Below are 26,974 nucleotides of genomic sequence, written 5' to 3'. Positions count from 1 at the left end.
CGGGTCCAAGAAGGTGGCAAAGATGCCAAAGCGAGTTGGCAAAAGGGCAGCTGACCAAGTAACCTGAATTGGGCACACCAACCAATTCAACAGTACATAATCACAAGCTATGACTGCCCTACCACCAAAAGTGTGAAATTTAAAACGAGAAACTGTGGCATAAATCTAAATACAAATGTATAATGACCCCTTAAACCTCCAGATGTGGTGACCAGCTCTGGATAGTATGGGTGGAATCAAATGGCTGCTGTTAAAACTGAACTGATGATGAAACTTACTTATAGGCAGTTGTCTGTAGGCTCCAGCCGTATGTTAAACTTCTGCACAAGCAGCACAACCACTTCCTCACAACTGTTTTGAAATCTGGGGAGACAGGGTACGTGGTGGCTGCAGATAAAATGTAGGTTACAGGTACCCTGCTGTGTATGTTGAGGCAGGTAGAGGACAACTGCTGACTCGCCTTTAGCATAAGGTTACCAGATGTCCCCATTTCCCAGGGACAGTCCCCGGATTTACAAATCAGTCCCCATACAAAATCCATTGAAGTTGAAAAGTGTCTGTGGATTCATTGAAAAAAAAATTGGTAACCTTACTGAGCAGTTAGGGATGGGCACTCTGGCATTGCTCCACAGCATTACCCAGCCAGTATGCTGATCCAGAGGGGAAATACTGGAACACAGGAACTGCCTCAGTACTGAGTCAGATAGACCAGTGGTCCATCTTCACTAAGACTTCACTAATATTTTCTTTATTCTGAAATATCTTGAGTATGCATTGCTACAACAGTGGAGCCACTGACACCCTGAAGCAAGCATAACAACAATTATACTCTGATTTCAAATAGAAGCTTTGTTGTCTCTGATATTCAAGGAACAGTTGCCTACTTAGTCCTGCAAAATAAAACATATCGTGGAAGGTGTCAACTGTGAGATGGGAAATGTAAATATCCAAGAACCCATACAGCAAAGAGCTTTGTTTTAGTGGCACTAATTAGCAATTATGTAGAATTAGGTCATTACTTACAATAGTACATTCATCATACACAAAGCTTTACAGAGATGTACCGACTGGCTTCTTGCTCTTTAGAAGCCTCGGGGGAGGTGAGTATCACACAATGGCATCAACAATTATTATTTTTCTGAACAGTGATACAGAAAAGAGTTTATAATTCCCTATGAAGTATTTTGAATTACAAGTGAATTAATTATCTTAGTTTTGGCTTACAAAATTGTCCTGCCAGGACAGCATCACCTGGGAATCTGAGTGTGGTATGCTGGGTGTGGTTTCAGAATTAAAGGTACAGTAAAAGTAAAGGACCCCTGACAGTTAAGTCCAGTCGCAAACGACTCTGGGGTTGCAGCGCTCATCTCGCTTTACTGGCCAAGGGAGCCGACGTTTGTCCACAGACAGTTTTTCCGGGTCATGTGGCCAGCATGACTAAGCTGCTTCTGGTGAAACCAGAGCAGCTCACGGAAACACAGGAAATTACCCCGTTGTGGGAATTCGAACTGCTGACCTTCTGATCGGCAAGCCCTAGACTCAGTGGTTTAGACCACAGCGCCACCCGCGCCTCTTCCAAACAGCAACACTAACTCCCAGAGGACGAAAAGCATTTTAAGCTCAAGGAAAAAGAACTGATTTACCAGGTGGCATGGAGCTGCTACACTAACTTCCTAGCAGGGGAGTCACTATTGTATAGAGGGAGGGGCAAGGCTGTTGTTGTGGTGGTGCAAATGTAGCTGCAGGAGCAATGGATTGGCTCCGCAAGTGCATTTGCATTGCATCAAGTTCTCCACCACCCCTCCCCTCCCACTCCTGGTAAGCGACAGCAACCCACCTGCTGGGAAGGTAGCACAGAAGCTCTATCCCAACTAGCAAGCCACTTCTGCAAAGGAACAATACTTGCCAACCAAGAACACTTCTCCCAAGTTATGCAGCTAAATCAACCACATGGCAGGTCACCTGTAATTCCAAGGATATCAGAGGGGCAGCAGATTTACAGGTGTCCCAGCATCTGCCCAAGCCTGTCAGGAGGTGGCAGATGGGTTGCATGCTCAAATAATTTCCAGTTTGGGGGAGTCATTAAGTTCCAGTTCCATTGTCGCCACTGTCCTGGAAAGGGTAGCCATTTCCTCCTGGTAAGGTAAAGGTAAAGGTAAAGAGACCCCTGACCATTAGGTCCAGTCATGGCCGACTCTGGGGTTGTGGCCCTCATCTCCCTTTATTGGTCGAAGGAGCCGGCGTACAGCTTCTGGGTCATGTGGCCAGCATGACTAACGCCGTTTACCTTCCTGCCGGAGTGGTACCTATTTATCTACTTGCACTTTGATGTGCATTCAAACTGCTAGGTTGGCATGAGCTGGGACTGAGCAACGGGAGCTCACCCCGTCGCGGGGATTCGAACCGCCGACCTTCTGATCAGCAAGCCCTAGGCTCTGTGGTTTAACTCACAGTGCCACCCGCGTCCCACAGTTCCTCCTGGTACTGTGACACAAATGAGAGATGAGGAACAAAGGAATCCCAAGCTGTTTTGGGCTCCAGAGTTTGTTTGCTGTTGACAGAGTTATCCTCCAAGCAGGGCTCATTGAGTCCTGACAGACGTGAGCCAATGTAAATACTTACACATCCTCCTAAGAGAGTGGGTATCGTGCATCTTTTCTACCTTTAATAGATATGTCATAATTAAAGAGGCACAAAAAAGATTACTGAATGAAGGTAGGCTCAGTCTTGAGATCTCATAAGGGGGGGGGGATACATTCCCCTGGTGGCTTCTTTAGCATTCGTGAATGTGATTTGTCTGCTGGGATATTTCAGTTTAGCCATTGGGGAGAAGAGCTAATTCTCTATGAAAGAAGCCCAAGAGGAGTGCCATAACGTGAGTGAATCCTTATATTTTTGTGTAAAGTTGAAAAGCCTATTTTCCCCATTATTGACTTAAGCTAGATGACAGTAGGGTGATGGCTGATTTTCATTTCAATCAGCAGCCTGTGATTACTACTTTAATTAGAATATAGAAACAGAAAGCAGCTAATTTTGAGCTACCCGAAGAGAATGTTTTAAAAAGGGAATATAGTGTTGATAATCTAAGGATCCTTACATGCAAAAGTGACGAAAATAGAATACTCCAATGCCATTAGGAAGGATCGGCAAAGTCCTGAAATTAAGATCATGCTGAAAATATTCTTACAAAGATTGCACGCCACTCCAAGTCTCTGCGAGTGGTAGCAAGACATCAGGGGGTCCAGGGGCTTACCCAGGCTTGTGTTTCTGTTGGGAAACCAAGGCACAGCAGAGACTCCCCTCTCTGCCCACTAGCAGAGAATCTCTTGCCCTGGGTTGCATTGATAGGTTAATGGCTAGCTTCCATTCTTAAAGACTTCTATCCCAGCCTGGAAAAGAAGCTTAGCCTGTATCTTCCCTTCAATACTCCAAATATTATATAAATTTTACCATTTATTCATTTCTAATACTCACTAAAACTAGCAAACTCTCTTACCCTAGATCTTGAACAGTATTATTTCTTATTTTCCAAACACACAACCTAAGCAAAGGTTGATGCTTTGTTAACAAGGTTTTTTGTGGTTTTTTTACCTTGAGAATGCTTAGCCAACTTTGCTAAAATGAGGAAATATAGAAAGTGAAGATGAGGTTCCCTGCTGATAGATGTAACATGGAAAATAAATAAATAAAGGTTTATTTCAACCAAAAGGACCGGCTTGCTCATAAGCAATCCCTAAAAACAGGAGACTTGCAATAAATAATACAAAAAGAGCAGGCTGATTTTGTGAAACTATCCAGCTCTTATCGCCATGTATAAGAGAGATCTCAGAAGTATTGTGTACTTTGCAGTCACAAAATGACCCTAATCTACCCATGTATATTAGTGGACTTCATTATACGGAAGTGACTACCAATCTGGCCATTTTTATGAGGTGATTAAATTTGTTTTTACATTTCCTAAATCTGTAAAGAACATGAAAAGCCTATCTGTGCTTTGTACTCTGCATTAAAATTTTCATAAATGATGCATCCTGCCCAAAAAATATCCTGCGTCTTTGAACACTTTGGATCAGCCATCAGATTTAGCTGCCTCAATCAATTCAAAATGTGGTATGTGGGGCTCAGCCCCTGCTGCAGTGGAGCCAAAGCATTCATTTTTCCAAAAGTCATTCTTGATAGGACATTTATACGTTTCATGAAACATTTCACTATACTGTGATTTGATGCAAATGCTTAAATAAATAAACATGCCAATAAGTAAGTAAGTAAGTAAGTAAGTAAACAAACAAACAAACAAACAAACAAACGGTGTTATATAATGCTATACAGGAAGAACACTTAAGGACACCTAAAGCTTCCTTCTCATTAAAATAATAATAATAATAATCAGTATTTCTGCTCATCTGCTCTGGAGGCAAACTGATTAGAAGTCTCCCTCATAGAGATGATGTCCTTTTCTGAGCAGAGGCCTGTCACAACTAATTTGCTGTGCCACCAGTGAACAATAAAAGACGAATAACTCAATATGTAAGCCCTCAGGGCTGGGACTGTGTCAGTTCAATGTTCTGTACAGCTTCTACTATACCACTGGTGCTAAGTAAGCATTAAATAAAGTATCCGGTTAGAAAATAAAAACAGCAGAAGATAATAATACTAACAAAGAAACTAAACAAAACCTCAAGCACAAGGAAAATGTGGCTTTAGTCAAAACTGCTAATTTCATTAAGTCCTTCTCAACACTGTCAAGACCAGGCCACTGGCAGAACGTCTTTTGCACGGAAAACAACTTTGAATCAGAAGTGATAAAAACTTCAGCACGGTGAACTGCAAAGATTTCTACCAAGGAATGGGAAACTGACACCATTAGCTAGAAAAGCTGCCGTTTCTTTGTAATATTATAATGAGCAAACAAGTGGTAGTATCTCTAACCTTGTCAAATGAGCACCAAAAACAGCATTCTATCCATTTGAGGGGCTTAATGGGCTTTTCTTGAATGCATTTCTAGAGGGTAATTTCCTACAGGACAAGGCCCAATTCTATTCTGTGATCTGAAGGATTCTATTAAACCCTCAGAGTATTTTGTAAAATGTGAAAATGTAGTTTACCAAAGAGATAACCTAGGAGGCTGCAGTGAATTAGCCTGGTACTGCTGACTATTGCCATTCTTGTGAACTCAATGCAAAGGATTTATACACTTACAATATATTGCCATTTACTAACCTCAAACTCGATTTACCCTCTAGCTGCAAGTCAGCAGACTTCCGTGTAAAACATGACCAGAAATTAGTTCCACTAAGGACTGTATTTCAATACCAGATCAGAGCAATCCGTAAAGAACAACTAGATACGAGTCATTATTTACTATGTGGGTTTCTCAAGGGAACCTGGTGCAGATCGGCTTTAGTCAATGCTGTTGCAGTGGTCTTCCTCCTAATGGAAGTGCATAAATTGTTTCCACCATGCTGAGTTCTGCATTTAGCATGCAGTAACTTTTGTGCTATATCGGAATAAGAGACTTTGGAGAGGTGCTTGCTAATTTGTATGGATTGTTCATTCAATCCTAAATACATGTGCTTGAACTCCCATGGAAATAAACAGAACATAGTGTCTTAGTAAATGTGTTCAGGATTATAGCTGACCAGCTTTGAAATCCTGAGGGGTGTATGCGTGTATGAGCCAAAACAGTTATCCTGATGATTAAAGAATTAACTCTGGCTGTAATCCTCACCCCAGTTGCCTGGGAGTAAACTCAATTGAATTCAGCAGGACTGACTTCTGAGTAGATATGGCAGTCAGTCACTTTTTACATTTAGATAGTCTCACTTACTTTCTCTTAGCTATCCAAGGGGAGCAATTAGTCCCCCTTAAGTTTTATTTGAGCAGTGGAATACCGGGTTTTCTTTAATTATTGTCCTATTGTTCTAAGACAATTTGCATGTGCTTAAAAAATGGTTTGCTCCGAAATATGGATGATGGAGAATTTTGTCAGAATCAAAAATGAGTTTGGAAATGGCCACAATCTGAATGTTTGTCGGAGGTCAGGAACAGAAATTATGCACGCGAATACAAGCACTATATGCTATGGTGTGTTGTTTATCCAGTTCACAAATGTTAGGCTATTTTCTGCCTTTCTTTTGATGTTGCTCTTCCAAATTGATTATGTAATAAATTACATAATTAATTATATTTGCTTCAGCCACTGCAAAGAGCTAGTCAAAAAACAAGTTTTAGCAGAAGCTGAACTGCAGCAGAACAGAAACAGGACAGGACAGAAATCATGGCCTCCTTACATCCCTGAATTCATGAACGATGAGCCAAAGAAAAATAGCCCCAAACACTAGTTGGCAACTGCTTATGCAATCAATTGCACAATGCCACAGTAGGTAGAGTCTATAGCAGTTTTCAGGGCCAGCCCACCAATGAGCCCAGGGGAGGCAACCTCCTCGGGTTGCAGGAGCCACAGGGGCAGCAGATCTTTATTCCCCCTCCCCCCCTTGTTATCGAGGCAGATCTTCACTCACCCCTTCTTCCCCAGCAGGGAGGGGGCTGCCATTTTGTGGTTTGCCTCTGGGACCAAAATATCTCGAGCTGGTCCTGGCAGTTTTCATCTTACTGCTTATGCACGAGTTCTTGCTCAGGCGGAACAGTCATACAACATAGTATATAAACCAAAACCTATATTGGCAAAGGATGCTTTCTATATGCAGTTCTATATGCAGATCTGTTCTATCCACAACAAAATGTCATGACTCATAAGGAAAAAAGGTGAAATGCTAACTGGAAACCTTACCAACATAGATCCCAGCACATAGTGGCGAATTCTAAGTGTTATTGAGTCAGACCTCACCATTCCAATCATAGCTGACAAGAGATTCAGAACTACCAAGTCTTACATTGCTTTTTATGTACATGACAAAATAGTGAGCAAAAACCTTGGAGGGCAATTTGTACCCTTTCACACTGCTAGAAATAGTTTACAGGCCAGGTAATAGTTTAAAAATATGGACATTCTGTTGTCTGGCTAAGTAACACACAGTGACATCAGGATTCATTTTATATACTACCTCCACAATTTAGGAATCAGTGCAACTGTTCAATCTCATGGTTTCCAAGAAAATGCAAAGCTCAACATGAAAGATTTTGAATTTATATCTATAGCCATACCTCATGATAATTCTTGCTTAACCATTCCTTGATTGTGGTAAGTGCAATGATTGCAGCTGGCTCGTTTGGAAAACCTAAGCAAAGAAAGAAATAGAAGAAATAGTTTTTATCCATGCAGCTACACATCTTTAAACATAACAGCATAACTTGATGCAAATATTTTATGCATATATGTTCAGATAACCTTTGGGAGAACCTTTCCTGATTTAAGAGCAAACCTTTATTTGTAAGTGAGATGACCCATTTTGACAACAGATTTATCTGACAACTTCAACTCTGTCTTTGTTTAAAAGCCAGTTACAATGCAAGTCAATGCATGTTCACTCAGAAGAAAGTCCCAATGCATTCAACTGCATTTGGTCTCAAGTAAGAAATTACAGGATTGCAACCCTGGTTTGCTGGTCAAAGAGGACCAGAGCCTGAGGAACAGCAAACCACAGAATGGAAATACAGGAGATGAAGAATTAAGAGACACAATGTTGAATTAGGATATGACCATAGTAAGGGATTAAAAACAAAAACAACAACCCTGTGGAGAGAAAAGCAATATGCAATATAATTTAATAATGATATGTGATTACATGATGTACAGGATGTTTAAAGCAAATTCATCCAGCTATACCTTTTATTTTTTTCTAGGCCTTTCGAATTAGCAGAGCCACAACCCAAAGGGCACATGAATGCATCCTCAGAGAGAGTAATTTAAATGTGTTTGTGTGTGTAAATACACGAATGTGCACATAATCCTTCCAAATGTGCACATTTCCTGGTCATTATGCATAGTCTCCAACAATCCTTGAATAATGTATCTTGACTTAATTTTGTAGATTCTCTGGGCACTATAGATATTCTCTGGTCAGCATGCACAGTCTTCAAACTATAGTTTTGGCATGTGGTGTATATCAACTAGAAGTTAAATACACTACAGTTTCCCAATTGCTAATACAGTGGTACCTCAGGTTACATACGCTTCAGGTTACATACGCTTCAGGTTACACACTCCACTAAGCCAGAAATAGTGCTTCAGGTTAAGAACTTTGCTTCATTATGAGAACAGAAATCGGGCTGCGGCGATGCGGCGGCAGCAGGAGACCCCATTAGCTAAAGTGGTGCTTCAGGTTAAGAACAGTTTCAGGTTAAGCACAGACCTCCGGAACGAATTAAGTACTTAACCTGAGGTACCACTGTATCCCAGGAAACTGAGGATGCGGAAGTAAAAGTTTCCAAGTTGTGCGCCAGGGTCAATGTGTGTGCGAAAGCTCTAGGTTCAGGCTCACATAGCAGGAAATGATGCAAGTTCATAGTTGCATCATGATCCCAGAGCTCTGTATGTATATGTCAATGTACGCTGGAAGAAAATGATGGGGCCGCAATTATTCTGATTCATTGTTCTGGTAGGTATCATGCACCCCAATTATGTCAGCGCATCTCAAATCTCAAATCCAATTGTCCAATTCTCTTTGGCAGAAACCTTTCCTATCCCAAGTCATAGGATATAATGTACTGTGATAAAGTACAAAGTGCTCCCTTTGGCCCCTTCCGTCTGGATCCTTTGATCCTTTGGATATTATGGAAATAATTAGGAAGTGCAGTACATACTTTAAAATTGGTTCTTATCTTTCCTCACCATCATTAGTAGCTAGCTCTAGATTAATTAATTCCAAATGTGTTATTGCTAAAAATTATTCTAAGGTTGCTTCCATCTGCTGTATAACAGGTCATTGACATACAAAGAAACAAAACGTTAATACTGATACTGCTGATGGGTTCTGACAAAAGCTGGGTTTGCAAGATAGACAGGTTATGCTACAGAGTAATTCTCAAAGTAAGATCCCAAAGTGACATTTTATTCCGTATGTGTGTGTGCACCCACACAATTGCCTTGCTTTGAATGAGACGTATCCAATTTGAGGCTGATCTCTTTGGTCTAGCCTCAGAATCTGATCTCATGGCTTTGCTTTGTTCTGGCCCATGTGAAATTTCCCAAATAATTTCATTGGAAAGCTTTCCAAGATCTGAGCTTTCCAGATAAAAGCAAATAACTTTGCTGAGCAGCAACTCTCCTGAAAACTTTGCAAGGACTCTGCATGTTAAGCCGATTTTCCTGAACTACAGCTGCTAGATAGCACGGATCTAAGGTTTTTTTTTTTACATGAATTCAGTTCAAAGTTAGGAAATGTTGGCTAATTACCCAAACAATTACCTCCTTAGCCAACAAGCAAACTTGAAAATACCTAGCTTAGCAATCATTTCTCTTAGAACAGATAAGACTTAAACATTCTAAGATTATGTTCAGCCTTGGCGATAAGAAAACAAAGCATGGCAATATGAGCTACTGTATAGAAACCATTTTGAAATATAATTTGAATGGATGAAAAGATTAAAACATCCCCCTTTAAAATAATAATAATAATTTGGCTTTGAGGGGAAAAGGCCAAGTTGGCAGACTGTATAAGACTAGGACAAGTTTGATGTTCGTCTAACAATGAAATCACTTTTTAGATGGTTGTTTTAAACCTTTTTATTCCTCCAACAGTTCTGATCTCTAGCCATTCCTGTGCTTACTAGAAACGTATTTCTTCTAATCTCTAGCTCTTTCCCCTGGCTGCTACTATATTTCCTTGATCCTTTTATTTCCTGCATGCCTTCCCTGCATGGGAATTGTAGTACTGCAGCAGTTCCTGTACGCCTTTTTAATAGAGAATACAGAACAGAAGGTATAGTTGAAAGATTGATTGATCCAATTCTGTCCTAGCTCTATATGCATGGCTCATTATTTTAGATGGAAATTGCATGGCTGTAGCCATGGAAAAGTTTTTTTTAAAATGAACTGCATATCCAATATATACCCACCATTTATAGATGAGTTTAAATTAATATCATAACCCCTTTAGCAACGGCCTCCGCAGTGCATTGTTTCCCTAACTTACTCTTCTACGGCTTCTTGATCATAAATTATAATGAACAGTGTTTCAGCCAACAGTGCCAAAACAGTATTTCAGCCAACTAAAATATATGATTGTTTATGCATAGCCTATTTTCAAAAGAAACATTTTTCTTCCAGCAGGAATGATTCACCTTTAAAATGCTAATATTTACACCTTCGTGTCCTTGCTGGAAGCTCTGATAAAGCAATACAAACACACACACACCAACAATCATGTTGCCTATTTATATAGCTCAGATTTGCCTACAGTGAGTGGAAGTAGCTCTCCGGGTTTCAGGTAAGAATCTTTTTCCTGGAGATGTCAAGGATTCAACCCGACACCTTCTGCATACCAAAGCATGCGCTCTACCACCATGGATCTGGTTCAAATCCAGTAACTACCGTATTTTTTGCTCTGTAAGACTCACTTTTTCCCTCCTAAAAAGTAAGGGGAAATGTGTGTGTGTCCTATGGAGCGAATGCAGGCTGCGCAGCTATCCCAGAAGCCAGAACAGCAAGAGGGACTGCTGCTTTCACTGCGCAGCAATCCCTCTTGCTGTTCTGGCTTCTGGGATTCAGAATTCTTTTTTTTTTTTTCCTCCTCCAAAATCTAGGTGCGCCTTGTGATCTGGTGCGCCTTATAGAGCGAAAAATACGGTATTTGGGAATTGCAGAGCTTCTTCCCATACCCTGCAGAAAGATAAGAAGCTGTTCAATGTCCAGAGAGTTACTGCACCATTTGAACCAGATTTTTAGAAAGCAGGGCAGGTGATAAAACGAACCAGGGGCTATCTTATCATGACAGCTAATGCAAAAGGCAAGGCTATTCACCGACAGGGTATGAGTGACATGAGCTAGAATGCAACCCCAGCTTTCTAGCCATTTTCACTGTTTTATCTTGGAGCTGTGTTATTGCTTATAACGGTACGGGTCTGCTCTCTTCCATGATGGCCTTCAGCAAAAAAGCAATCTTCATAAGCATGGGGGAATCAAATTACTTGAGTGAAATGAGCTCGAGGAGTCTCACAGGTAACCAATTGCTGGAGAAGCAGCTCAGACAATTCTGGCTAAAGGCTCAATTTCACAAAAGATAAAACAGGTAAAGGTAATAAGAGTGACACTGGCCTATGTTGCTGCAGTGAGTGTGCCTTTGGAATACTGAAAAGGACAAGGGCACCAAAAGCCAGGGGTGCATTAGCCAGTAGATAGAGGCAAGCAGCACAACGGCTTAAGAGAGACATGTTTGACAGGCTTGCTGTCCAAGGGGGAAACAGATTATTTACACCCCAATATGCACCTCTTTGAGGAATGTGGCCTTCCAAATGGAAAGCAAGCACCTCCTCTCCTATGCAATCAATAAATCTGATAAAAGGAAGTCCTCGTGATAATACACCATTAATGCTTCTAGGCATCTTAAAAGGCAGAGACATCACCTTGCCAACAAAGGTCCGTAGTAGTTAAAGCTGTGGTTTTCCCAGTAGTGATGTATGGAAGTGAGAGCTGGACCATAAAGAAGGCTGATCGCCGAAGAATTGATGCTTTTGAATTATGGTGCTGGAGGAGACTCTTGAGAGTCCCATGGACTGCAAGAAGATCAAACCTATCCATTCTGAAGGAAATCAGCCCTGAGTGCTCACTGGAAGGACAGATCCTGAAGCTGAGGCTCCAATACTTGGGCTACCTAATGAGAAGACTCCCTGGAAAAGACCCTGATGTTGGGAAAGATGGAGGGCACAAGGAGAAGGGGACGACAGAGGACGAGATGGTTGGACAGTGTTCTCGAAGCTGCGAACATGAGTTTGACCAAACTGCGGGAGGCAGTGGAAGACAGGAGTGCCTGGCGTGCTCTGGTCCATGGGGTCACGAAGAGTCGGACACGACTAAACGACTAAACAACAACAACAATGCTTCTAGGACCCAGGTCACACAACAGATATGAGTGCCAGGATGCCATTCCCTCCCTCCTCCCCCACCTATCTGGTATATTAATGGGACCTGCTGCTTAACATGGCCTGATGATTCAGCCCATCAAATGGTTGCATTTCTGCCATCCCTTCCACATAATTCTTCTGGTACAGAAGACATGGAAAGCTAGAGCTGCCATAAGTTCGGATTTACCCAGACACTATCAAGATTTCAAAGGCAAAATTGACGTGGGGGGGGCATTCTGAAAGGTGGCACTTTGTCCTGGGTCTCTGGCAAGTCAATCTCTGGCAAGACAACTTTTGGGGTGTCCTGGTTTTTACTTTTTGAAATATGGCAACCCTGGGAAAGCAAACTTGCTTTATAAACCAGACTGTACACTGCTGGCTGGCAGCCATTTCCCATGGTCATACACAGCAGATTCAGAAATGACTGCTGGCCATCATAGGCTGACAGCCCAGTCTGCAAAGCCATTTCTCTATGACCCATTCTACCAACAGAGGGGATAAATAGGCCCCGAGGGGAGGGGGAATACAACGCAAGGTAACCATTTTAAAATTTGAACCAGATCTATATCTGCTTTCATTAAGTCAACAAACGTGTATATGGTTGGATCCACTCTGAGACAAAGCACAGACTGTGTGACCCTTCCTCTGCACTCCAAGAATGCTAGAGTAGTGATCTCTATGTCTGCTCCCCAATTTGCAACTCGTCAGAACTGAGCTAACTGGAACTGGGGAGAGACTAAAGCAAATTATTTTGCTTACTTATTCAAATAAACTTGAAAAAGATAATAAATTGGGAAACAGTAACAATGTTTTTAATGAGGTGGGAGAATAGAGTAAGAGCAGAATTGTATGTTCATTTGATTCATCTTTTGGAAGAGAAGCAAGATGTTCATATTAGTACAAGTTCATATTAGGTAGAAAAAGAAAGAGAAAGGTAAAGGACCCCTGGACAGTTAAGTTCAGTCAAAGGCGACTATGGGGTTGTGGCAATCGTCTCGCTTCAAGCCAAGAGAGCTGCCGTTTGTCCACAGCTTTCTGGGTCATGTGGCCAAGCATGACTAAACTGCTTCTGCTGCAACGGGACACTGTGACAGAAGCCAGAGCGCACGGAAACGCCGTTTACCTTCCTGTCGCAGCGGTACCTATTTATCTACTTGCAATGGTGTGCTTTCAAAGTGCTAGGTTGGCAGGAGCTGGGGCAGAGCAACGGGAGCTCACCCCGTCGCGGAGATTCAAACCACTGACTTTCTGATCAGCAAGTCCAAGAGGCTCAGTGGTTTAGACCCCAGTGCCACCTGTGTTCCATAAGTTCATATTAGTATTAATGAACAAACGGCACGGGGATTGGGATCACACTTTTGTCAGCCTTCACATGTTCAAGATGCTGTCTTCACAAATACCTGCACGTGCCCACCAAAGCACAGGTAGCCTATAAAAATGAAGAGCATAGATTGTACCTTGAACACATAATGGAATGGGAGGCACCAGCAGGCACAATTCCAATCTTCTATCCTTCCCTCACTTACAGCTGTACATTCCTTTCTACACCAAAATGAACACATTCACAGGACTAAAGCTTTATTCTCTCCTCTGTTACATGTAGGTCTGTGTACAGTATTATTTTCTACAATCAGACATCTTGACTGTCCAATTATGTAGTACAGACATTTTGCAGGGTAGCATCTAATCTACTCTTAAAAGGCATTACATGCCTAATTTAAAATAACAGTATGTGGAAAATGAAGACCATAAGTTGTCCAGTCCTCAGCAAGCTAAGGAGCAAGAAAATTGCTATAGCTTTGTTTTAGTTATTTTCAGGTTGCACAGAAAAACAAGAAGATTCCCCAGCCCCCTCCTGTGTATATATAGCATCAGCTAAAGAAGTGAGTGAAAAAAATTCTTGCTTGTTTTATCATCAGTTAATGCACCCACACACAAAAAGCCATTAACAAATATTCAGGCACTGTGTGGTTCACATTTCACATGATGCACTTCAAGAAAATGGAAAGAGGCTATTTCTGCAAGCGTAGAAGATTAAATGGGAAAAATGCCAGGAAAGAGATTCACTTCAATGCATTTTAATGACTGCACAATGGAAGAATGGCATTCTTAGGCACTTTTAACTGTGAAATCTAGTGTTGCCTGAAAGCCTATCTACAGTAGTAAACAGGTATGGATTGGTGTTTGCTAACATAATCCATCTGCTGTATCACTTTTGTTTTACTTCAGGCTCTCTTACAGCTTCTAAGTACATCTCTCTGACCTTAATACAGTTATTTACATGTCCTAATGCTGCACACAATGTTTGCTTTCAGAGCAATTCATACAACAGAGGTGAATACACATCAGCAAACATTCCTCCAAGCCTCAGCTAATCAGAAGTGTAACTAAAGCAGAACATTTTTCTGTGGGATTAAGATGACTGATAATTTTTGTCTGGGTTCTAAAATCCTGTGAGTCTCTCCCCCCCCCCTTTCCTTTACAACAATGTCAAAATAGAGTTTAACAACTCTGTTCTCATATGAAATGCGGGAATGCAACATTTAAACGGGGGCTATTTCAGTCTTCTGTATTTGCTAATAATGTTCTTGATTGTCATCATTAGAGGACATTATGATTCGTGGAATGTTCGGATCAATAATAGCATCTGATGTGGAAAACTGTATTTTATTTTTCAGGTTCAACTGAAGGAAGAGTTGCTTGACACTGATCATAAATCTCTTCTGAACTTTAATGGTACTAGCAGGGGAGGAAGTCTATTCAGAATGCACATCACAGTGGTGAGCAGCTGTATATCCCAAGCCATGAGTGGCATGCTTTGATCACAGTACTACATCCTGGAGGGGAGTTGCAGAAACAAGTCATATACAAACAGACAGATGCCACTTGAGACAAGATCCAATGCAGGCACTTGCCCACCAGATTGGAAACAAGCATTGTGCATTGTCATCCTGTGCAAGAAATATTTCAAGGACTTATCTTAGTAACCTAAAACTCCAGTGCTGCAGAAATCAAGGGGGCTATTTCCTCTTCCCTTAAGAAGTATTTTGCTACAGCGAGGAAACAAGTACTGGTTCTAGCAATTTGGTTGATCATTTTTCATGTGTGATAGGAATGTTGAGGTCTTAGATATACGGTAATATTCATAAGTGTACCAACCAAGCACCTACATAGATAAGCACAGGAAGACCAACCTGAAACCATTTTGATTCCCAAACTGACCAAATGTTTTCCCTGCAAGGAGGGGGAGCCTTCCCATTGTCTCAGGAATTGAGTAATCAGCATTTTAATGGGTGAGAGACTATCAGGAAAGGCAATCAGATAACCTGGCAAACAGAAAAAAACAACATTCAATTTTCTGTTTTAGACCGCCTTTTCTGTGATGTAGGTATGATGTATCTGGGTGGTGGTCTTAGGTTACACCCCTTCTGTGATGTATGTACAGTGGTGCCCCGCAAGACGAATGCCTCGCAAGACGGAAAACTCGCTAGACGAAAGAGTTTTCCGTTTTGGAGGTGCTTTGCAAAACAAATTTCCTATGGGCTTGCTTCGCAAGACGACAATGTCTTGCGAGTTCCTGCTGGTTCCTAAACTAGGCTGGGGTCCTTTAAAAGTAAGAATCACCACCCATCAGGGTTGGGCTAATTGCTCAGGGGAACCTGAAGTCTCATTTAATGTCCAGACTGGTATCTCTGGTGGTTGGGAATAACATTCAAGCTTACCTTGTCTGACTGTCAGCCTAGGTTCCACCTGGAGCTATCCAAGCTGCTAACAGACTTGCCTTTTGGACACTGACCTCTGCTTTTCCCTGATCATGCTTACAGGGACCTACCCTCTGCTTTGTCCGACTTTTCCATACTAGAGCATGACTTTTGCTAGACCTCACTTTGTGTTCCAAATCCTGAACTTGTGTTATGCGTCTCTGAGTCCATGGAATCTGCATCTAGCACATGCCCCTGCTCAGGCTAGAACCCTGTGCCCTGGCTGGGACCACTGCTTACAACCATAACTTACAACATTCATAGTCTCAGCATTGGTGAAGAGCTACTTAAATCAAATTGGAGAAAGACCAAATCTCTAAGCCCATCAGAGTCAAAGAAAGCGTATGATGTTTATCCATCCTACCCAGCCGATTGCTATTGGTTTTCTTTTGGGTCATTCGATAGCCATTATCCAATGTAGACTTTGCCAAACTGGATGGACTACTTATTCTTAAAGGCACATGACTAATTCAAATATGTAGAAGGGGCACATGATACAGTTCTGAAAAGACGGCAGCACTTCAAAGTATAGGGTCTGCTTCCAGGCTCCCAGCGTTAAACAACTATTGGGATTCTTTCTTGTCAGTATAAGTTCAAAAAAGAGAATTGCAGGGGTATATAGGCCAAATGCATTAAATGTAATGTGCATGCAAGAAATACAAATGAAAATAATTTAATTTCAGAACTCTAAATCTAGGATATAACACGAAAATAGATTGGGCCCTAAAAGAGTGAACCTAATACTTGATGATAGGAATTCATTATTTGTCTTATTCTAGATTTGAAGACAACAGGATATTCAGCATCAGAGACTTTTAAGCTCAGTCACTGTTGAGCAAGAGAAAGCATCACAGTTTTATCTTTTCCAACAAGTTTACAAAGTACATGTCATCAATCATTTAAAGTGAACCAGTGGAAAAAATATTGATCATTCTGCAAGGAAGCATCACATAGAAGTAGTTTGGCTCCCAACTTCTGTTTTTGATTTCTTCATTAACATCAGTCTGAAAAAAGCCAATGACCTTTGTACAGGGAGCATGAAGATAGTGTGTGGAGTACAGGTGTGTATGAGAGAGAGAGAGAAAGAGAAGGGAGAGGAATCAGAAATGTGAAAATAAAGACTTCAACTGTTTTTTATTGACAACATAGCATAAAACACATGCTAAAAATAATGGCTCCCTTTAAGCAATGGTTTAAAGAGAAACTAGTCACGAAGCAATCCTTTTGACACTGATTAATGGGGATCGCCTGTCAAATCAGGATGACACTTCACATTTCTCATCCATAGAGGTTATTAGTGAGGTTCCTGGCTTATGATTCACGTCTGGAGTCAATTGAAAGTCTGCAGATAAAATAAGCCGATTGTTCAACTTATAGCACTGCAAATATGATATTGTGCATTCATACAAAAAAACAGAACTCTGATAATTTTTAGGTGTTTCTCCATAATCATGAGAATTTGCTTTCAGCTAAAATGGAACTGAAATTCCTAGCTGTGGGGTTTTAAGAAAAATCCCAGGACTGAGATAGTAGCCCTGTTCAAATAACATCCAAAGTGAGTGAAAACACATGGAGCATGCTCAGCTGAAAATCCACGTGGAGCCTATACTTTCACAATTGCTCTGTCCACACAACTGGGACACCACCACCCTGCCACCGCTTTCTTTTTTTCTTTTCTTTTTTGCAGCAGAATGGGACTCTTGTTTTGTGTCATGAACCACCCAGAGATCTACGGATAGCCCAGTTTGAAGCTCATGTAAGAACTTGAACACCAGCTAAAATGGCCTACTTAATCTTGGGTACTGAATCACGTAAGTTGGTGCAATGAAAGTTCATATATGACAGATATACAGCCATACTCATTATGAAGCTATGGACAAAATGAAGATGTCATTTAGAAGACTTGCTTGTAAAAAAATTCTGTGGGTGCCACAGCCTGTCTACAGATATCCAGAGCCATGAGATATAACTTACTTTGACAACTGCAGAAAGTACAGAATGCTGCTGAATGAACATATTTACAATTTCCCTGGTTTACATAGGCAGTACTTTCACTGAACTGCAATGCGGATTTCATGCAAGCTCACAAATATAATTTTCTGGAGTTGTGTTTTGAATAGCATTTACTGCACATGTATTGATAAACAAGAATTCCTATGGGCTTGTTTAACGCTGCATGTAGCACCTATATCACACTTGCCTTAGGCTTCCAAAAATCTATTCTGAAATGGTGCAGGTAGACTTGCACTGACAACCACAGCGATTTGAAACAGTAATGTTTCAAATGTTGTATCATGGATATTTTCATTATACATGGCTCAAGAAATCACACGGAAATGGAAGCAAAATACCAAAATGAAGTGATTAACAGAAATTCATAGTCAGGGCTATACAATATAGTTTAACATGCATAATATAAATTATTCTATACACCTATTTATGCAAACATAATATATTTTGAATAATTAGGAAATGTTCCTTTGGGGGTTTCTATTAATGATTTTGAAGCTGCAACAACATAGAATGCAACTGCAAGAAACAACCCAATTGTAGGGAAGGAGCCCCCTTATTTATTAACCTGTCCTTCATTCAATTAGCTCAGAGCAGTGTACATGGCTTTCTCTTTGCTCTATTTTCACAACAATCCTTTCAGGTAGGGTAGCACTGGGAGGAAGTGACTGGCCGAATGAGTTTTGGGGCACATCATGATTCTGTTGTCTATATTGATTTCCCTGGCACCGTTTAGGGTGCCCTCTCCATTCATTATTTGTTCAAAAAATAAAAAGATTCATTAGTCTCACAAGCAGGGCAAGACAGTGAATGACACAAATAAGCCTCTCATCAGAGATTGGCAGCTGACATGCCCCCCCCCCCCAAATCTGGAAATGTATGTTACCGTTGATAAAATACATTTAGGGGCGACTAACAGAAACATTAGGGATGCGGGTGGCGCTGTGGTCTAAACTACAGAACCTAGGGCTTGCCGATCAGAAGGTTGGCGGTTTGAATCCCCACGATGGGGTGAGCCCCCGATGCTCAGTCCCAGCTCCAGCCAACCTAGCAGTGTGAAAAGCACGTCAAAGTCCAAGTAGATAAATAGGTACCACTCTGGAGGGAAGGTAAACGGTGTTTCCATGTGCTGCTCTGGTTCGCCAGAAGCAGCTTAGTCATGCTGACCAGGTGACCCGGAAGCTATCTGTGGACAAACGCCAGCTCCCTCGGCCTATAGAGAGAGATGAGTGTCGCAACCCCAGAGTCGTCCATGACTGGACCTAACAGTTGCTTTACCTTTACCTTTTATGAGGTTCACAACAGCTTTGGTATTGCAATTTTTCAGAGGGTTCAAAACCTACCTCTTTTGGAAAGTCTGTGTTCCCTGAGTAGGCATTGTAGACCCTTGCTGTGGCTGCTGTTTATTTTTGTGTTTTATTCTTTTTAGGTTTCATTCTGATGGAAGCCACCTCTAGCTTTGGAGACACAGGGATAAATGCTTTGAAGAAAGAACTAATTAAATGCTGGTAATATGTCTGCAAATCTCAATCATATATTCCCTGAGCAAAGCTGGAGTTTGATATGAACCAGTTTCAATAATTGAAAGGCACACGATCCATCCCTGAACTCTCATATTTTATTATACCTCAACCATATCTGATTTCTGAACTAAGCCTATTCTCTGCACTGATGTCAAAATACAGCAAAAGCAATTTAGAATAAGGCCCAAAGTAGTAGTCAAGTGTGAAATCACCATCATACATTGAATTGAATAGCAGCAGGGTATTGGCTTTTGAGAACTGAACAAGGTTAAACACCTATTTGGCCACTGATTTAAATTAATAGAATACATTGTTCTTTATAAAACACATACATGGAAATCATAATTGTGGTTTTCATAGAACGAACGCTAAAAGAACAGTGACATTTTAAGATCACAATTCTTAACTATAAATTTGTGGTCTCGTGGTTTTTCATACTTCCACTAAAGCCATTATTCCCCAATTCCACATGTTCATCGACCCTCAGAGGCTTGTGGGGGTGCTGAGATAAGATGGCGCCCAGCACACTTCCCCTGTGCCGATGGACGCCTGTGCCGATAGAAAAAACTTGAGCTCTCTTTGAAGCTCTTAGCAGAGTTCTGCAGCGGTAGAAAGTGTTGCCTTGTGTGTGGCAGCCTCCTCACAGGGGGGTGGCAGCTTGGGAGCTTGGCTTCTCTGTGGCAGCCCCTAAACTGTGAAACGCTTTCCCCACAGAGGTGCATCTGGCTCCTTCATTATACAGCTTCTGGTGAATGCTGAAGATGCGCCTCTTAACCCTAGCTTTTGACACAGGAGGTGTTTATTTTTGAGACTCACCTTATCTTTGTGATGGTAAGTTGTTTAAAACCCTTTTTAATATTGTCTTTAAATGTTGTAACCCACCCTGGGATCTTAGGGTAAAGGGCAGGCAAATACTAATACTAATAAATTAGAACCAGGCAATACTACACATTTAACAGGTTATTTGTTGTTGCTTTTAATACCAGTTATGGGGCCCCTGATCCATATTTGGAATGTGAAGCATTGGAAGGAAGGGCTGACATGATTTTCTCATGATTTTTGCCACCTCAGAGCAATTATTCAATTTTCCAACTCTTCCCTATCCTCAATATGCATCACTGTGTTATCACTTTCTGTAGGGTCTGTGAGATTTTAATCCTAGCCTAATGGACAGTTTTCTTATGCACACTAATTACATAACAAATGTGCTGATAGTTTTGTTTCCTGAGCAGTTGGAATGCTCAAGGACATTCCAGGGCTATCATACCATCTCGGTGTCAAGAGCTTTTACTCCACAAGCACAATACAATACAGATGTGCTAAAAGGCCCATACCGAGTAAATTCTATTTAAAAACTATTGTTAACTATGTAAAAGCTTAAATATGGAAACATAATTTCAATGGCAATCCAGACTTTTTTGAAGCTACAGCAGCACAGAATTATTATGTATTGGTGTATGGAAGAAGTAGGATTCTATTATTATTATTATTATTATTATTATTATTATTATTATTATTATTATTAGGCATAGCAGGGGCAGCAATTCAGCCATGGTATTATACTGGTGGTTTGTATTCTGTAAGTTGCAGTTAGAATAACTGATGGCTAACTTTGTTGTGAATGAGAAGAAGCACTCACTTGTCTATTTCATCTTGGAGATCCAGGCAGGTGAAGGCCACATTAATCCATCCTCATGTCTAGAAAATAATCTAAGGGAAAGGATGGATGGACAAAGAGGCCTATTTCTACAAAAACCAAAGTGTGAGCACACACACAAACACTGTAACAAAAGGGAACATTTAAAGTGTGCCACATTTAAAGACATCAAAGGCCTTCAGAATGTTACCTCTTCCAACAGATATTGGTATATTTGCATATATTATTCAGGAAACAGAACCAGACTCTAATCAGTGGACTCTCTACCAGCCTCATAAAGCTGATACTTAGATACTAAACATCCGCTTTGGAGTGGATCAGACTGGCAGCGATCCAAGAGATGCCTACACAAGTCAGTACATGTCTGATTTCCAGGAGAAATTTTATGACTCCAACACAAATCTTCTGAAACAAATGCCTAGCAAAGGAAGTTTTCACCATTTGGCAAAACACTCAGCCTCACAAGGCAAAGAGGTCCACTTTCTCTAGTCCCCATCAACCAAGCCTCAGCCACAGTTGAGATGCAAAGGAGGCCAACTCCAACAGACCTTGGGGCAAGGGCAGGCTAGTGTGGGAGGAGACAGTTCCTAAGGGATCCTGGACCTAAATCATAATGTACAGCAGAAGAGAGCTTGCATAAGACACCTACACTTTGGGATCAGTTTATTATCCCTCTCCAAAATGAAGAATCCTTCCCAGATGCACAGGAAGCATGCCCTGGCTTTCATCCCTATTAAATGCTTGTCTAGGATCCCTCTTCAACGCTTGTGTGCACTGTTCTTTCAGGACCAAGAGAGCACAACTGTGAGGCTGATGGACAAGGTGGCACGCTTGGTCGAAGCCCCAGACAAGACAGTCATCAGCATACAAGACTCTGCACCAGAGTTGCAGCTTGCCAAGGATTAGACTAGGGAAATTAAAGGCAAATAGACCTCTTTTTGAAAAAGCGGGTGGGGGGAGAGAGACCTCAATCTCCCCTCTCCAAAGCTTTATTGTAAATACCGCACAAAAATACTGCTGGGCAAGTTATGAAAAAGGCACAGTCATACATGAGAGGCATTTAACCTGGTTAAGTTAATTCTGTCAACAAATGAAGTATTGATCTTTTGTTTATGCTCATTATGCAGTTTGATTCCCTTTCGTGCTCCCCCCACCCTGCCCACAATCTCCCCGAAGGAGTAATAAAACAAGGGGAAGGGTTTGCATAGGACTGCTAGCTACCCATGGAGTTCAAAAAATGGTTAGGGATCCCTTTCAGTGTCTCTTGGTTATTTAATGAAGTCTACATTTCACTCCACATTACAACATTTCATATGCTAAACATAGCTACGTAAAATCCCCTTTTTTGAAAAATTCATGTACAGTAAAGCTGACAATGTTATCTCGACATTTCTTATTTCACCATCTCATGAATTAAATATTCAGAGGTTTCTCGCCACCTCCTCTTTCAACTACTAAAGTTTCAGCCGCAAACACATTTTGTGGACAAACTTACGTTCAAGTAGGATTTTAATCTACTCAGTTTATGGTAGCCACACATTTGTTGACAGAAACATAGGAAGCAGTCTTACACCATAGCTGTCAAGCGTCCCTTATTTGGCAGGAAACTCCCTTATCCCAGCGCCATGTCCCGCTGCTGTCCCTTATTGATGGATGTCCCTTAAATTTCCCGGGTTTCAAAGGATGCAGCTCCTCTCCCTTCCTCCCTGCTGGCCAGGGAGGAGGGAGGCTCCAACTGTGTTTCTTGGCTGCCCGGCCCGCCCCCCTCCGGCCTCCTCTCACCAGCCTCAGCCCCTGGGAGCCCCTCCCCGCCGGGACTGGCGGGAGCCTCGGGCCCTTCTGCCGCCATCCTCCTCACAGCCACCGAACTCAGCATCTCTGCCTGGGGCCTCCCCTCTGCCCGTCGCCGCCGCTCCCGCTAGGCCATACTGTGGCTGTGCCGCCGAAGGACCCGGATGAGATGGGCAGCCTGGCATGGCCTATGAATTGCTGAGGAGCCTTGAAAGGAAAGTGAGGGCAACCATAGAGAAAGTAGTTCAGAGAGAGGAGGGAGAGGAGGAGGCGGAGGCGTGGGCAGGTGTTCCAAGGGCTACAAGGGAAGGACCGCAAGTGCTTCTCCCATAGATTTGTAGTGGTAGACTAGCATAGATCTGCGGGTTTACTTCGGGCGCTATTTCCCCCCCTTCCTCCCGCCCCACCTGATGGAATTGAGAGCTGCAGTTGGAGCACGAGAGAAAAGATACAGAACTGCAGCAGCATCTTTGTAGCTTGGACTTCATTTTGCGCAAAAAGTGGTTGCTGCTTGTAGTTATTTAATTGCAGTGTTTCATTGGCAACCTCTGGAAACGAAGGGCTAAAAACCAGCACTGCCCTCCAAAATTATCTGGTCCCTTTTAACTTCGTATTTCAGCTGGTTGACTAAAATCCCTTATTTAGCCTGCTGATCCCTTATTTTCAAATCTGTAAGTTGATAGCTATGTCTTATACAGAGAAAAATCATGGGTTCATCGAGCTCAGCACTGTCCATGCTGACTGACAGCAGCTCCCCAGAGTTTCAGACAAAGCGTCTTTTATCTGGAAATGTGGGCGTTTGAACCGGGGACCATCTACATGTGAGCTTTCTTCATATTCCAAGGTCCAACAGACAATGCCAGAAGAAAGGAGATCGCGTTTCTTCTTGACAGTCAGATGTTGGTTCAACACATCTGAAGCTCTTCTGTGTCAGTACAGCAGATCATATGAACAGATTCCAAACCACAAGTATATGGGTGATAACAGCAATGAGATGTCCTTGAGAGTGTCACACTTTTGAGCTTTGGAGAATTCAAAAATTGCCAAACAACACTTTTCTTGATCATTTGCATTTCATTCACAATATATGCACTCGTTGATTTTTGAATACTTCAGTCAAGGAGAAAATTAAGCAAGTTGCTAATGGCACTTCTGATCCCACAAGTTCAAATTCAGTTTAATCTTGAGCTGAACTCTCTTTCACAGACATATTAAATAGCATTTGCAGTCCATGCTGAAAAATACTGTCAAAATGCAAGCCTGCTGGGGGTTTTCTAGCCTCATATTAAATGCAGTCGCAAATGCTTTTTGCTTGGTGTGTAATGAAAATTCCTAAGGCCCAGGACGATCTATTATATACCCAGAATCAACAGGCCATCTGGCTTTTAGGTGAAAGCATTCAATTTTTGTCAGAGAACTCTTTTGAGGAATAATAAAATCACCATTCTCCACAAATTTCTTAGCATGTCATTTTGCGGTAGCCTTCAGAATATTACAGAAAGAGGAAAGGTCCCACTGAATAGAAAAATAGGACTTGCTAGGAAATAAGAGAATTGATATTTTGGCTGACTTAGTATACCTTTGTCGGGGCACACTAGAAGACTAGAAAGCAATCCAGCACTACAATTCATCTGCAAGCTTAATGTGGACAAAGCGTGTTCTCCCTAAAATGAGAGCACGGGTTGTGATGTGGGCCGCCAAGCCAGCCCTCTGTTGCCAGGCAGGTTAATGGTTATTGCCTGGCACAACGATTGGCTGACCGGGTTGCTGGGGCAAACTGCATGTAGCAAATTGGGTGGGTGGGACCATAGTCTTTAAATATTGGGGCACTCTGCCTTTTGCTTTCTCTTTCGCTGAGTGCATCGGATCACCCGCCCGCCCGCCCTGTGTTCCAGTTGACCTTGCTTTGCCTGTCATGGGGTCGTCTGCCGTTGGGGCAGGGGCCTAGTAGGAATTTTGCCATTTGGCTGATTGGCTGGTGCCATTTGGTTTTTGCCTACTACTTAGCAATTTGTCACAACTTGTAAGGTTGCGGTTAGGCATTGGTTATAAAACTGGTGGTGGAGGGGTCAGGATAGGCTGTGCCTGCCCCTCCAATGGTGCTGGAAGGGAATTCCATTAAAGGAATCCTAGGGTTTGCCACGATTTCATCCAATCCCTGAAATGGGATCAGGGCCAGCAAGCCTTGGGGAGCAGGTTGGGTGAGCGGTGAGGGACTGTCGTTCAGCTCAACTGATCCCCAACATTGTTATCCCTTCACTGGCTTCCGATGGAGTTCGGAATGTCAGTTCTGTCCCAGGCGGGGGGACAGATAGTCATAACCAATGTCTAAGCAACCACTCACAGATTTTGTATTTTAATAAAGTTGTGGCCAAAATAGTGCCAAAAACCTTAAACTAAAATTACGTGTGATTTGTGAATTATTTTGAGGGGTAGCTTGGGGACCTACACACGCAACTGGAATGTTACATTGTCCACTGCCTATCAGACCAGGCAGTAACCTACACTCAAACATCAGGACACCCTACTTGTGACATAATGGCTTACAAATCAATTCCCTTCTCTGACTGATGGGGGGGGGGGAGAGAGAGAGAGATGGATTTGCCCCCTCAGGTTCCGTTCAGCTAACACTTACATTCTTTAAGGCTGCAATCCTAAACACACTCGCTAGGGAATGTCCTATTAACTGTATTTTTGACATGGACATAGCAAGTCATCTTAAAAGATAAATATCCTCCACTGCATAGTTGCCATTGCAATGTGGTGCCATTTATATGATAATGTCAGGGAACTGACATCGGAGCTAGAGGCGGAGGGAAGGCTCTCAAATGATGCTGGAGAAGGGCCCAGCAGGGAGAGAGGCAGCTCCGCAGATGGGGAAGCAAATCAGCGCAACACCAGGGATATAGAGGGGCTGATGGGGGAATCGGCGAGAGGGCTCCAGGACTCTTCACCGGACACCAGCGGGGAGAGCACGGGTCCTCCGCTACCCACGCCCACCCTGCGCAGAAGACTTCCGCGCAGAGAGAGTAGGAGGAGACTGGGTGTCAAACAACTTTTATGTTGGAAAAGATTTAAGAAACGCCCACTGACGGATTCTGCTAGCGACTGAGGCAGCCACGAAGTGAAGGGCTGCCCAGACTGAAAGGTTTAGCAAGGCAACAAAGCCTGGAGAGGCGGCAACTTACGCACGAGCAACCCATACACATTAGAGATAACAAAACCAATAATCAGTGGGAATTTTCCAGATTTCTAGAAGCCTTTAGAAGGGGAACCATGTGGCATCAAATGAGGTCAAAAAACCTACAATGCATGGCAGCACACTCTGGTTCATGAGAAATAAAAGTAGAATACTGAGAAAGTAGGGGGAAACCCTCACATGGCAGGCAGCAGGACAATGTTGAATACAAGAGTTCTGTCTTCTTGAACCATGAGGGCTCGTCCAAAACACAGAGCTGGCCCTGAGGTATAGCTGTAAATGACAGCTATCCCCATACCCCAAGTCAATGTAAATAGTACCCAAAGCTAGGCAAGTTATTTCCGCAGCTAAGGCAACACGGGAAATCCCACGATGTTCCCTCTATCCTTGGAAAAGGGGGAGGGGAGTACTATAATAAATTAAAGGATTTGCTGCTTTGGTGCTGTGGGTTAAACCACAGAGCCTAGGACTTGCCGATCAGAAGGTTGGTGGGTTGAATCCCCGCGACGGGGTGAGCTCCTGTTGCTCGGTCCCTGCTCCTGCCAACCTAGCAGTTTGAAAGCACATCAAAATGCAAGTAGATAAATAGGTACCGCTCCGGTGGGAAGGTAAACGGCGTTTCCGTACGCTGCTCTGGTTTGCCGGAAGTGGCTTAGTCATGCTGGCCACATGACCCGGAAGCTGTACACCGGCTCCCTCGGCCAATAATGCGAGATGAGCACCGCAACCCCAGAGTCGGTCACGAATGGACCTAATGGTCAGGGGTCCCTTTACCTTTACCTATTGACACACAAAGTCAGCTGCCTCGCTGCATCCAATACAGAAAGGATGGGGAATCTTTTTTTTTTTTTTTTTTAGCATGAGAGCCCCATACCTTTACAGGCAACGTTCTGAAGGGCTGGAGCACTGGGCATGGCCAAAGGCAGAGGGGGACAGGGCCAGAGACAAAGGTGGGCAGAGCAATGTGTACAAGTACTACTTACTACAGTAGGCAGCATTCTGACTGTGCAAA

At 42.4% G+C, this 26,974-nt stretch overlaps 1 protein-coding gene across 5 annotated transcripts in view; it reads right to left on the bottom strand.

Moving 5' to 3' along the window:
- MACROD2 (mono-ADP ribosylhydrolase 2) overlaps window positions 1-26,974 on the bottom strand; it is a 996,145-nt gene that overhangs the window by 359,201 nt on the left and 609,970 nt on the right. For all 5 annotated transcript variants that reach the window (XM_081189152.1, XM_081189150.1, XM_081189149.1 and 2 more), the window contains exon 8: window positions 7,165-7,238. In XM_081189152.1, the coding sequence (XP_081045278.1) occupies window positions 7,165-7,238 (74 nt within the window). The remainder of the gene's footprint in view (window positions 1-7,164; window positions 7,239-26,974) is intronic.

This window comes from Podarcis bocagei (genome assembly GCF_964188305.1).
Source record: "Podarcis bocagei genome assembly, chromosome: 3".
Taxonomy (NCBI): Eukaryota; Metazoa; Chordata; class Lepidosauria; order Squamata; family Lacertidae; genus Podarcis; species Podarcis bocagei.
Note: the sequence above shows the minus strand (reverse complement) of the source record. Positions and strands in the feature narration are given on the sequence as shown.